This window comes from Siphateles boraxobius, unplaced genomic scaffold (assembly GCF_051911475.1).
Source record: "Siphateles boraxobius isolate OS27281-9 unplaced genomic scaffold, OSU_SipBor_1 130, whole genome shotgun sequence".
Taxonomy (NCBI): Eukaryota; Metazoa; Chordata; class Actinopteri; order Cypriniformes; family Leuciscidae; genus Siphateles; species Siphateles boraxobius.
In genome coordinates this window covers 21,467,935-21,482,281 of record NW_027508734.1, presented here as the reverse complement: position 1 = coordinate 21,482,281, position 14,347 = coordinate 21,467,935, and the positions used below count along the sequence as shown (strand labels likewise).

Below are 14,347 nucleotides of genomic sequence, written 5' to 3'. Positions count from 1 at the left end.
TCATTTTTATGTGAGATGAATAACTATATCCTTTGAATACTGTGCTACATGGATAACAGAAACCAGAAGAGGCGGGGTGAAACCTTGATCACAGGGAGTCTGTGGGGAGTCCTCAGGTGGATGGACAGAAGCAGGAGCACAACGGTCACCTGCAAGTCAAGTCACATGCTTAGTTCTCCAGATTGCTCATGGGCTATAAATGACTTAATATAATGCCATATGGTATAATTTAAAAGGTTCATACATTTCCTATTCCTACAACAAGCAATGACGGTTCTTAATCTCAGTGATGAACATCAATTGAGCTAAAAAGTATAAATACTATTAAGTTCGGAAATGTCTACTTGGGACAAATACAGTCAGGAATACACTGACGTTTAAAAATACAGTAAAACAGTACCATATTATTTTTCTAGGTAAGACTTTACAATAAGGTTCATTAGTTAACATTAGTTAATGCATTTACTAATATGAACTAACAATAATCAATACATTTGTTACAGTATTAGTTCATCTTTGTTAACGTTAGTTAATACAAATACAGCTGTTCATTGTTGTTCATGTTAGTCACACAGCATTAACTAATGTTAACAAATACAACCTTTGATTTTAATAATGTATTAGTAAATGCTGGAATTAATATTAACTAAGATTAACAAATGCTGTAGAAGAATGTTCATTATTAGTTCATGTTAACTAAGGTAGTTAACTAATGTTAACTAATGAACTTTATTGTAAAGCGTTACCTTTTTCGAAATAACTGTTTTCTATTTTAATATATTTTAAAATGTAATTTATTCCTGTGATGCAAAGCTTAATTTTCTGCATCATTACTCCAGACTTCAGTGTCACATGATCCTTCAGGAATCATTATATGTTGTTTTGCTGCTCAAGGAACGTTTCTTAATATCATCAATGTTGAAAAAATTGTGTAACATTATAAATGTCTGTTGTCACTTTGATCAATAATGCATCCTTGCTGAAGTATTAAATTTCTTAGAAAAAAAAATATATTGCTGACCCCAAACATTACAATGATAGTGTATATACTATACCTAACAGATGTGCAAGAATGCGACAAGATGCTATTTAAATAGGTCATTTACTGTGTTTGTCTGATCAATGATACTGACCCCACAAATACAAAGGTTAACCTGGGGTTTATAAATGTACAATATGAAACATGGAAAAATGTTAACAATGAATGGTTTACAATTTCAGTGTGAAAAGCCCTATAGATCTGAATCAAAGAATGAAAAAAGACTCACGTACTTCTAGATATGGAAGTACAGGATGTGGGTTCACTAGTGGAACGCACAATCCTTGCCAGCTTCCGATATCCTTTGGTGGCACGGAGTGTGCGGGGCCGCTCACGTTGGCTGGAGTTGCTGAGGGTAGAGGTAGCATGGGGCTGTGAGGAAGAGGAGGATGGAGACCAGACGCTGAAGCAGAGCCGGGTTCCCCTCAGCTGAGCGGTGGGTGACGGGGAGGTGCAGATGGAGGGGGTCAGGGCAGAAGCTACACAGGCAGTGGAGGTCACTGCTGAGTTGGAAGCACATTGGGATGGAGTGCTTGGAGGGAATAGAAGGGTAAGCTTCTTATTGGTTCGTTCTCTGTGCTGTGTGCGAGACATGGGTTTAACGGCTGTAACCTCCTCCTTCTCGGGCACGTTAACAGCATCGGGTGACAGCTGTGGAGAGTGGGGCTTTGAATCCTGCGTGACGGAGGACTCGCTGCGGTCCAGTCGAGCAGGGGTGTGACGCCTCAGGGAAGAGTGGGTGCTGTGTTCCAGGCTTGTGCAGCTGCCGTCAGTAGGTACGATGCGCAAAGTGCCATACGGAGAGGAATCAGAGCCCTGTACCTCTAGAGAACACAGGTCTTCAGAGGAACAACTGTGATCGGGGATGTCTGCAGCCTCGGACACCATAAGGGAAGCACTATCAACAGAGGCTGTGGAAACGGAGACCATTATCATCTTTATATACAGACTATAATTGAAGGTTGATTAATGAGATAAATTAGTGTTTTTTTTTAGCAGATGTATAATATAATGTATAAAGGACAATTATCACTCTACCGTTCAAAAGTTTGGGAGCAGTAAGAGTCTCTTACGCCCACCAAAGCTGCTTTTATTAGATGAAAAATACAGTAAAAACAGTAATATTGTGAAATATTATTACAATTTCAAATAATTATTTTCTATTTTGAATATTTTCAAATGTAATTTGATTTCTGGAGGATCATGTGACACTGAAGACTGGAGTAATGGCTGCTAAAAAAAATTCAGCTTTGCCATCACACGAATACATTACATTTTAAAATATATTAAAATAGAAAACGGTTATTTCAAATATAAGTAATATTTTACAATATTTCTGGGAAGCATAAGAGACTTTCAAAAACATTAAAAATCTTAACAAACCCAAACTTTTAAACAGTGGTGTAGAGTAAAATCTATTTCCACAGTAAAGTCTATGTCCTGAAGCAAAGCCAGGTGTGAACCAATGTTCTATCAAACATTACAGACACAATATGCTAATGTGGAGGTAATGGTATATTTAAACAAAGATTGCCTTCTAATTCTAAATAGCCCATAGCCTACGTAGATACACCAGAGAAGGGAAAACCTCTGACTTTGTGTTATCATTGCAGCCTCCTCACCCTCAGTGCTAAGGCCAGCTGTGGTGTTCCTTTCGCACAGACTGGACTCTGTGACCTGTTGCTCTAGACTGGTGGTGATCTGAATGAGAGAAAAAACAGAGGGCTAAATTTGATTGAAAATGTTTAACAAATTGATCAATTATTATACGTTTAAAACACAAGCTTCAAACTGTTTTGAGTGTAACCTTTTGGAGAGGATGGTGATTAAAAACGGTCTTACACCTGAAGACGATAACAAACAACTGCAAAAGGAGGAGAATCAGACAGCAAAACATCTGGCAGTGAGAAATCTGCGGCGGCAGCCTGACATCTGGCATCGCGCCAGTGCTTTAAAAGGTCTATGCCATCCTGTGACCAGCAGGGGGCACTTTAAGATCAGATTTGCTCTTCTAACTTCTGCATTATTATGACTCCACATTGTGTGGTTAAAAAAAGAAAAAACTTGATTGATCCAAAACACATAAAAGACTATACAGAGAATTTATCCAGTATACAGAGAGCTTTAGTCCACAGCATAGCTGGACTTTTATAAGAAATGTGAAAATAAGCTGCAGGCTACAGTCAGTAGCTGTAAAAAGCTGACTATATCAATTTAAAAATATTTCTTCCAGTCTCTAGTATTGCTGTTTTTCTTTCAAAGCTTTTCAGGCTTGTGCTTCAGGGAAAAAAGGGCTCCAATGATTGAAATGCCCCTGCTGCTTTGTTTGCAGATGGTTATCAATCGCTTCACATGAGAAAGGTCTAAAATCAGGGAAACCTCTTGGGATTTTATCCTTTTTTTAATCACAGATTCCTTTCGGTAGCAAACAAATCTTCAAAATAACACATAATCACAAGCTCAGTCGCTGGGTTTGAAAGGTTTGGTGGTCCTTTGTGCATCTCTTTGAAAAGAGGAGAGCTCTTGTTCCCTTCCATCATGTGAAGAAGCGAAATTTGATGAAAAATCATTGTTCATAAAACAGGAACAGCTCTCGCTATAAGAAAGCCCATTTATTTTAAATGGAATGAAATTCCTGCCTGTATTACTGATGTGTTCCAGAGAAAATTATAATCCATTAAACAAAGGCACTTGTATTAATTTCTTTATGCCCCTCAAGTGCACCGGAGGACCTTCTGACTGCCGAGCTTTACACAGACAAATGAGTGTACATTGCTGAATTAGTGGTATGCATTGCTTTAAGACTGAAATACCTGCAAACTATTAGTAAAATCTATGAGAAACCAGGAACGGTCATAAAACACTAATTGATGTGACGCTCATCTATTCATTTATTTAAAAATACATCAAATGCAATTCACAAGTACGTTTTAATTTCTGAATTAAAATAAATTGACAAATTAATTGATTTTATCTAGATTAGTTTAAATTAGGGTTAAGCTTAAATGTACAATTTCCCTTCTCATACTCATGGAAATCACATTGCTGATGTGGCTGTAACATCAAAAATGGAATGAAACTGTCCACTTTTTTAACACATGTGACCAATAAGAAATGGGGTCAACTTCTCAGGTCAAATATGACAGGTGTTTTATTACAGTAAAGGTCACATATTTTGTTGTTCACAGAAACTCCTTCATAAAATCAAAATTGTTTGTAGCCACCCAAAATGACTAATATTCTTTAAACATGATCCCTTCATAGCCAATTAATCATTACAGTAGATTGTAGAAAAGGTGTCAGCTCTTACCTGGCTGGCAGGTGTCTGTCCCACGACAGATTCATAGGGTGGTGGCAGCTCAGATGGATATAGAGCACCGGGGCTGTTAATAGGCACCCCATAAATAGCACTGAAGGGAGAGTGTGGAAAGTCCAGATGCAACCCTCTAATGGACAGAGATGTTGGTAAAACATTATCATAACACTGTAATGCTTCAACAAATTTGGATGTGGGAAGCTGCAAAAAATATGAGAGGCCATTTAGGAACTGTGGAAAATTAAACCATTTCCTCTTCATCTCATTGAGTAATATATCTTATTCTTTAAATTAACCAAACTCCCTCTTTCATATTGGAGGGGAGGAATCTGTGTTTTTTCATATGTTTCTTGTGTATTACCACATCCTGACACTGATGTGTGTGTAGGGCTGCTCTTGCTCTCTATGTATTTACTGCTTTGTTGACACATTAGTGTGGCCGCGGGCTAAACAGTCTCATCAGCACGTTTTTTATGATGGGATGGTGGGCAGAGTGTCTCAGTACGAGACAGAGAAATCAATGGTGGATTTACACCAGGCCAGGGACCCTGCCGTTCCATAATTTGGATTGTCCGAGCAGTTTGCCTTGAGACCTGCACTTATACAACATGGTATGAATTCCCATGAAAATTTCCATGGGACAATTTAATTCAATCTAATCGAAACACTACAACCTCTATTTTTCAGGGTACAGAATTTGCAGCCAAGCAATCTGATCAAACTGTTTCTCAGATATAGTGCAAATATTAGGTAATTTCAAGTCAGCTGGAAATCAGTATGTTGTTTGTGTGCGGGTTTACCTCTGGCCCTCCATTACAGGTGTGCAGGTGTACTCTGGGGGGTAGTAGGGAGGAGGCGGGATGGGTGGGATGAACTCGTCAAAGTCCAGCGTCTGGTGTAAGATGGTACCATGAGGGGTCATACAGTCAGCACTCAGGGCACGTGCTCTGTGTGGCATGAACTGATAAAAAAAAGAGAAAAGAGTAAACCAGTGAGTTTAAAAAAATAAAATTAAACATGCACTACTGTTCAAAAGTTTGGGGTCAGTAATATTTTATAATGTTTTGGAAAGAAGTCTTTTATGCTCACCAAGGCTGCATTTACAGTATATGGTCAAAAACAAGGTAAAAACAATAATAATGTGAATTATTATTACAATTTAAAATAACTGTTTTCTATTTCAATATATTTTAAGAATCTAATTTATTCCTGCAATGGCAAAGTTGAATTTTCAGCATCATTACTCCAGTCTTCAGTGTCACATGATCCTTCAGAAATCATTCTAATATTCTGATTTGCTGCTCAAGAAACATGTCTAATTATTATAAATGTTAAAAACAATTGTGCTGCATAATATACTAGTGTTACGTCCAGAGCCGTAAGGTTTTGTTTGTGGGTGCCCAAGCTGTTTCTCTCTCTCTCTCTCTCTCTCTCTCTCTCTCTCTCTCTCTCTCTCTCTCTCTCTCTCTCTCGCTCTACTTGTACTTATTGTAGTAGTTTCTCTCTCTAGTACCTTTTTGATCACTCGATGATTGAGCTTTATAAAGGTAGAAGTGAGTTTTAATTTTCATGATTTATGGTATTGTTTAATCTGTTTTGCCTCTTACTTGCAATTTGCAAGTTAATGATTTCTTTTATCTATTTTGGGGTTAGTAGGGAGGTGGGTGCCATTTATTTCGACTAACTTTTTCTCCTGTTTATGTTAGCAAGGGAGCTAGCTTATTTTGCTGTACTCTTGTTTTTCTTTTAGTTTAAGTAGTTTGGTTAATAAGGAGTTTGATTATGTTTATTGTTTTGGCAGTATCCCCTTCTGAATCTGAGACCCCCTTTTTCTTTTGTTTGATTTGTAAATAAAAACTACTTCCTTTAATGAGAGAATTGTGTTTATTGTGAAACAATTCTGGGTCTGGAGACGGGGTGGCTTCATGCGGTTGCACATTCATTTCACCACCATCCACTTTTTTGCTGTTGCCTTCCTCCCCTAGACTAATCAGGAAAACGTAACACTAGTGGAAACCATGATGCATTTTATTCAGGATTCTTTGAGGAACAGAAAATTCAAAAGAACAGCGTTTACTTGAAATAGAATAGTCTTTGCTGTCACTTTTGACCAATTTATTTGACCCCACAATGAAAAGAAATCTGACTGACCCCAAACTTTTGGTTGGTAGTGAATTTGATGACCATCTAATGATGAAATCATTCACCGTACAAATTTGATGTTATTTAAAATCACAGTTACATCATTTTCATTGCGTTCAAAACAAAGACTAAGAGTAGGATGTCAGTTGGGAGGGGAAAAAAAGTTGTTCAGGTCTGGATAATTTGCAAGGATATGAGTATGAGGATAGCTACAGTACAGCCATGTCTCACCCTGTGGCTAAAGTGTTTCATTTTATGCAATTCAACCCTCTGATGCATGAATTATTAAAGGAAAAGAAGAATTGGTTACACTTAACAATAAGGTTCATTAGTTAACATTAGTTAATGTATGAACTGATATGAACTAACAATGAGCATACTGTAATACATTTGTTACAGTATTAATCTTTGTTAATTTTAGTTAATAAAATACAGCTGTTCATTGTTTGTTCATTTTAGTTCACCGTGCATTAACTAATGTTAACAAACACAACCTTTGATTTTAATGGCGTATTAGTAAATGTCAAAGTTAATATTAACTAAGATTAATAAATGCTGAAGAACTAAGGTAGTTCACTAATGTTAACTAATGAACCTTATTGTAAAGTGTTACCAGAGAATTTTACTTCAAAGCAAGGATAATCATTCCAAAATATTTTTCTCTTCTTTTTTTTATGTATTTGAAAGAATTACATAATGGTGCATCTCTATATTCGTCAGCCATGTAAAATTTAGATTGTCAGAAATAAAACAACATATGATTAAGAAAATACATTAAAAAGAGAGTCATAATTAGGAGAGAGGGTCAAAGGTGATCATGGTGATTTGGATTTGACCTCACTGGGCCTTGGATGTGACCTTCACCCACAAATTGTTAATGGAATTGTTCACCCACAAAAGAAACTTCCGCCATCATTTACTCTCCATGTGTGACTTTGATTGTATAGACAAAAAAGGCATTTCTCAAAAGGTCTTGTTCAACAGTCTTGTTCTAAGTTCAACAGAAAAAAATGTTTAGTTCAGGGTTGGAACGAGGTGAGTAAATGGTTTAATTTTCGTGTGAGCTATCCCTTGAAAATTGCTTTTAAAGTTCTGTCTAGTGTAGCGGACATCATGCATAAGATAGTGAATCTCTTCTGGTGTTTTAAACAGGGCGAATTTCATTCCACTGATCTGTCATGAATCAGCCGGTTGAAAAGTTCAGATGGGAAGAGTAACTCGTTTTGTGCCATTCCTTATGAGTTCAAGGATAGGTTTAAAGCATTTTTTTATGATGGCAATGCACTTTCCTGTTGATGTCATATAAGAATATGTGAAGCCTCATCAATCAGAAGATACTGAAATCATCACTCTGATCTTAAGCATCATTAAGGGAGGCAGTGACTGTAAATGATAGATAAGTCCAGGCAGCGGTATAAGTATCACAACGTCAGAATGTGTATCGTTTCATTACATGGTTCTAAATAACAACCACCCAATGTATTCAGAGATAAAATACAAATGATAAGGTTATTATGAAATCAGTTAATACAGCTGCAACTGGAAAAGCTCCATGCAGTGCTTCCCCTCATCCCTGCCCTCGGGCGTCTGTTGTCTTTGTGCATGGACTGTGCAGCTGGTAACAGTGGTGATTTCTCGCTTTGCCACTCTGTGCCCTGAGTCGAAACTAATCCCACAACTGCTCTAGCGATTCACAGAGCCACAGCCATGCTAATACAAGTCATCTCAATTCATCTCCCTGTGCCCATGCCTCTGCTGCAGCCATCCGTGAGGCTGCGCAATTTACTGCAGCACCCATAAAGCGCACAAAGCCCACTCTTAAAGAATATTAAAACTTTATGTCCCACAAGTTTATTTTCTCTCACATAAAACAGGCTGGCTGAAAAAGACAGATCAACTAAAAGTGAGCAATGACCGATCAGCAGTTCTCTGCCACGGAGCGTTGTAACGTCTGGGGTCTCATCCTCATTTAATCTTATGTTTAACAAATGAATAGTACAGTACTTTTGAAAAATATGCTTAAAATGAAGTATAACCGGATGAGATGAAGACTCTTGCATCAATGGCTTAAAAAAAAAGTTGTTTTATTTCCATAAGCGAAGAGCTGAATAACATGTGAACTCACATAATCTCTGTAACACTTTGGTTGCAGAATATGGGTGACAAATGTCCCTGCGAATAGGTTACTTTTATTATGCCATTGGTAACCAAATCTATTTTTTTCTTTGCATGATGTTGTATCCATGGTGATACATTAGGTGTCAGTAGTTGACTTTACTTGGTGAGGAAACGTATAACTTTAGGAAGGAACTGTAGTAACGTTTTCCTACAAATTGAAAAATATAAGTTTACTTAAACACTTGTGGTTCAAATTGATTTAATTTGTAAAAGGCAATGGGTTTCCTTACTTTAAATAACGTCAACTAATTTTACAAAGTTCAAGACCACTCTCGGCCAGCAAAACATGAAAAAAAACAAAAAAAAACAATCCATATTTAGGGGAGGTTTTGCCCTGTGATGTGTAGGATAGGAAGATCCAAAAATCAGCATTAATGTCTAGACTGATTATTTCCTTAATCCACAAGGCAATCAGGTCACGAGTTTCTCTAGGGAAAAAATAAGTGTTAATTTGAAGTATGAGATGTCATTCCATGTACTGTATATGTGTGATGTAGTCAGAGGATATATTTAATGATTTGTTTTTGTATTCCACCAAATCCACTGTGCTATTTTGCTCTGAACTGTGCTTAATGTAAAAAAATATTAGGTCAATATAAGGTACACATAATGAAATTTCATTAAATTGTCTTTATTTCTTTTGATGGCTATGAATATAGACTATACACTTTTATTCTGACATTTTGCTAATTAAACTATTACATGTTCACTTGTCTTTATTGTCTGATCTTTCCATTATGATGTTATGGGAAAATGTAATGCATTAACACACTCAGAAAGACGCACACACATTGTGGTATGGATCACACTTACCATCTGTAGTAAATCAGTAGAAACCATTTGCATACAGCACACGGCAGTGGCCAGAGCACACACAATGGTGGAGATAACATTCAGTGCACACACGCTGAAAAGCAGCTCCTGTGAGACAGAGAGAAAAATGGAGAGACACGGATTAGAAGGGAGAGGACAAGAAGGTGAGAATCAACGAGAAAGAGACAGAAGGATAGAAGGAGAGTGAGAGAAAGAGAGAAAATAAACGAGAGAATGGCAATTGTTTTGTTGGGAAAAACCTCAGGCTGGCACAAACATTTATTGTCTCGAGTGAGAGAGACGGCAGTCAGGAAAGAACAAATGTGTGGAAGAAAGAGAGAAAGAGAGAGGAGCTATGACATAATGGATAAGAGGGATAATGGTGTCATCAAAGTGGGACTTTTGCATTGCATCATCGTTCTGCAAAAGATATTAAGCACAAAAAGCTGAACTAATCAGGGAAAGTCCTTGTGCAGCTTTAAATATCGATTCCCATTCAAAGACTAGTAGGACTATTTGATTTGATTCCCACATTCCGATTCAAATTGATTTGATTCAGTCCTGTATATTTCAGTTACAATGTCCATTCCGCTTCAGCTTTTGATGTAAATATACCAGTGGCGGCTGGTGATCATTATTTTTTGGGGGGGCGGGGCGAAAATAAATACAAATAAATTTCATATAGATGTTTGAGGTCTCTTAACGTTACCCCTGTTGTTGTCCACAAAACTTCAGTGCCGACACTTTGAAATAAAAGACAGGGAAAGCAAAAAAGAGCTAACATCACATCCAGCCCGCCACCTCCGTTTCTCATAACAAGCGTGAGTGAAGCTCCGGGTGTAGTTTCGTCCTCTGTCACTGGCCTGCTGCTGGACTTGTAAAGCGGGTCGGTCCGATCCGAGATCCTTTATCCTTTTTTTCTTCCAGCGAACGTCTTGTGAAAGGTTTTTTTTTTGTAAATCAATGACAGAATTTGGTTTTACTGCTGCCATTATCTCTATGGAAGTGATCAGCCTAGCAGGGTTTTGGCAGAGTCGCCTGCGCACTCGCAGTAGTGGCTAAAAGCGTAAAATTGAATGACAGGTGACGAGAACTAATCAGACTGGATAAAATAACATGATTCGCCGGGGATAAAGCGACCTGCGGAGGAGGAGAATCTTCAAGAAACCAATTAGAGACCAGCTTCAGGTCACATGCTGCCCGAAAATTTAAGGACTCAGATAGACAACCATTTGTCTGGCGTCCCTCGCCCATGAAACACATCGAAAAACATAGAAAATAGTTAACCGGTTAAAGGCAGTTTTTATTAAATGCTGAGACTCTTACTACCAACCTGCACATCGAATGAGCAAATTATTTTATTTTTTATTTAATTTTTATATCATTTTTTTATACATGTATATTTCTGGAATTTTGATGGGGGCGACATCCCAGCGCCCTCTATTGACAAGCCGCCACTGAAATATACAGGAACTTTCTTGAAACTTGGAACAAAAATGTTCATTAAAAAAATTAACAAGGCCCAAACTATGCAGTTTAACTGCCATTAATATAACAAATATAATAAACAACCCAAAATTTAAGTTTTAAATTGACTTTAAATGCATTTCATTAGTTTAAAAATGTTACCAACAATGTGAAAAATTATAAACAAAATCAAAAGATCTAACCATGATCACTTCAGTTATCCCTTCATGAACACCAATAAATAGGTCTATATAATGTATACATCCACCTATAAAAGGACAAGGACAATTCCAAGAGTAATAATAATTTGTTCATGAATCAGACTACACTGGTTGTGCTTTGGTACGGTGTGAAGCCCACAAGGAATTGCAAGAAAACACAGGTATTGAGTTAAAGTAAATTAATATTGGGATTTTAAGAATTGATACACATACATATAGCATAACTCATTAGCATGAGTGAGAGCGTGTAGCCCCTATAGTCATCAAGAGAAAGAGATGGCTAAAAGAAAAACCCAAGGACGTCACTTGCACTGTTTGGAATTCTGCCAGACTGAGCTGGGTGGTAGATCTGCATCCACAAAATGTTAAATACATGATTCAGTATTCACGACAGCTCATCACACACACCTGCTATCAGAGCCCTGTCCGATCTCTCGTTGTGACAAGATGAAATGTATGTGACCCAGTGATGTCCTAAAGGAAAATGCTGAATTCTTAAATGTGCACAAGTCTTTCAGGTGAAAGGAGCCCATCCTAAGAAGACCGGACAGGCCTAACCGCATCTACATGACTGTAACCTTCCAAAAAGGCCAAGACCTCCTCTTTGGAGGCGGGGCATACGTTTATACAAATGCAAACAATAAGGGTCTGGAGTGGACAAATGCATATGAGACTCAAATGCATTTTTTGAAGTTGTTTTGGTCCAATTTTTATACCCATTTTTTTCAGTTTTTAATTAAAATATCAATATATAATTTAAAATTTTTTTTAAACTCAAAGGGTAATGTTTACCAACAGTACACTAGTACACAAAACTGGCTTCATTTCAAAACAGACATCCTTAATGAAAAAGTAATAACGGGCAGTTCAGTAAGCGTGTCAGATAGAAATTCAGTAATCACTCTGACTGATTCAATGAGCAAATTAGTGAAAAATTCAGTTATTGGTGGTGGTTGAGGAGATTCCCTATGGAAGGAATCCCTATGGATTCCCAATATTTAGTCCATTTTATTTCGCTTTCGAAATTCGCTTCCACAGAAAATTCTATATTTGACATCCGGGAACAGCAGGAATATCAGTAGATTACCAATTGATAATCTCCATAGCTGTTATCGGCCTCACCAGCAGGAGGTGCAAGCGGCCGTTGACGAAGAAAACTATAGATATACCTCAGATTTAACGTTTTATCTGAACATCAGCATCGGGGAATAACATTATAATCTCGTTCATGGTAGAGAAAACTGCTTACATGTGCAAAACTAACTGTGAAGACTTAAATGTAAACACAGCTTTTGTGTCTTTATCAGCTTTTCCATATACTGGCCCTGATAATTACCGCTTGCTCCATTTCTGTAAATCCGTTTTTTATGAATGAACGAATGACTCTTACCCATTGCTCTATAGTTTTCTTCGTCAACAGCCGCTTGCACCTCCTGCTGGTGAGGCCGATAACAGCTATGAGATTATTAATTGGTAATCTACTGATATTCCTGCCGTTCCCCGATGTCAAACGTTGAATTTTCTTTTGAATTTGAACCACTGAATTTGTGGAAGCGAAATAAAATGGACTGAAAATTGCCTGTTGAATATTATAGGTTGTATTTTAAAACAGAATGAATATTTTGGGAAATGAAACCTGAAAGGTGAATATGGATTATTGAATTTTTAATACTGAAAACATGAGTGAAATGTTTTGAATTGAAATATTCACAGCTTAAATATACAACCATGTTGAATTTCAGCACATAAAAATGCAAGCCCTAAAAATACAATGCATTAAAATGCAAACAGGGTTAATGCAATGCATATTTTTTCAAGTAGTGCAATTCAACAAGCTTTTTTTGTTTCAAAAACATCTGTCATTGTTTTACCTTCATAATTCCCCTTCTATGTAAAGCGCCGAAAGTGAGAGAGAGAAATAGCGCAGAGAAAAAGCGCTATATAAATGTAATGAATTATTATTATTATTCATCAGACTGATTCAAATGGAGTCTTTTTGAACAATCATCAATTGAACCAGACTTGTCACGCAATTACATTTGTCTTTGCATGTAGCCCACGACTCAATAGAGAGAGAGAGATGTATTTTCTAGCCTTTATTTTGCAATATACAGTGTTTTTATCTCACAACATTCAATTCAGACATTAAAAATTCAGACTCTCACTGGGTAAAATATTATTTTTGTTGTTGTGCTGTAGATTCAGCAGCGGTGGTAAAAAGCAGTGATCAAACAGATCAAGACCACCTACAATATGTACCTATACAACAAGCTAATGTTATGATTGGACTAACTCCAATAGGATGCAGAACTAGCATGTGCAGTTGTATTCCAGCACATCTAACAGAAGTACTAGGCCAGCTCCACTGAGAAACACCTGCTCTTCCCATTTTGAACCAGCAATTCTAACACTTGTCCCCCTGACGACAAGAATGATGAAAATACATGCTACCTTACATTCTGAAAAGTGAAAATACATTCATACAGTTCTTAAAGCAGATGGAACATGGTACCATTTCTTGCATTCACATGTTGATGAGGGTCTAAACCAGTAATCTGAGTAGTTGCTGGACAGAAAACTTGCAATCGGTTTCATCAGATATGATAGAACTGACATGTCACTGGCCGTCATTTTGTGACAAACACCTCAAGGTATTATACCTCCATACAAATGAGTCCTAAAGGAAAACGAGGCTGTCAATATAAAACACCAGTGGTATATGATAGCCCAGGACCCTTACAATGAGGGAGTCACATGGTGCAATATGCCAATGAGCCATAACATTAATTGTACTGAGGGTCTTTTATAGCCATCTCAATTGACCTGACTGGCCATAAAAAGACATGAAACCTTCAGACATCAGTAATAGCATTAAAGTGTATAAATCTTATTTATGTATCATAACACGACCCGAGTAAGTGCTACAGCTATAATATAAACCATCAATAGTCATATAGTGACGTTATTGTTAATTAAAACTAATTAACTATTCAAGATGGTTTTAAAGGGATAGTTCACCCAAAAATGAAAATTCTGTCAGTATTTACTCACCCTCATGTTGTTCCAACCCCGTAAGACCTTAGTTCATCTTCGGAACACGAATTAAGATATTTTTGATGAAATCTGAGAGCTGGATCACTCCTCCATAGGCTTCTTCAGGGATTGAACTTG

The 14,347-nt window shown here is 37.2% G+C and overlaps 1 protein-coding gene across 2 annotated transcripts in view; it reads right to left on the bottom strand.

Annotated features, from left to right (window-relative positions):
- fam189a1 (family with sequence similarity 189 member A1) overlaps positions 1 to 14,347 on the bottom strand; it is a 125,149-nt gene that overhangs the window by 1,239 nt on the left and 109,563 nt on the right. The window contains exons 5-10 of one of the 2 annotated variants that reach the window (XM_077228642.1): positions 9,489 to 9,596; positions 5,156 to 5,316; positions 4,350 to 4,485; positions 2,662 to 2,740; positions 1,273 to 1,950; positions 84 to 149 (exon numbers count right to left, since the gene is read on the bottom strand). In XM_077228642.1, coding sequence (XP_077084757.1) covers positions 84 to 149; positions 1,273 to 1,950; positions 2,662 to 2,740; positions 4,350 to 4,485; positions 5,156 to 5,316; positions 9,489 to 9,596 — 1,228 coding nt within the window. The remainder of the gene's footprint in view (positions 1 to 83; positions 150 to 1,272; positions 1,951 to 2,661; positions 2,741 to 4,349; positions 4,486 to 5,155; positions 5,317 to 9,488; positions 9,597 to 14,347) is intronic. The other variant, XM_077228643.1, reaches the window with a different exon arrangement.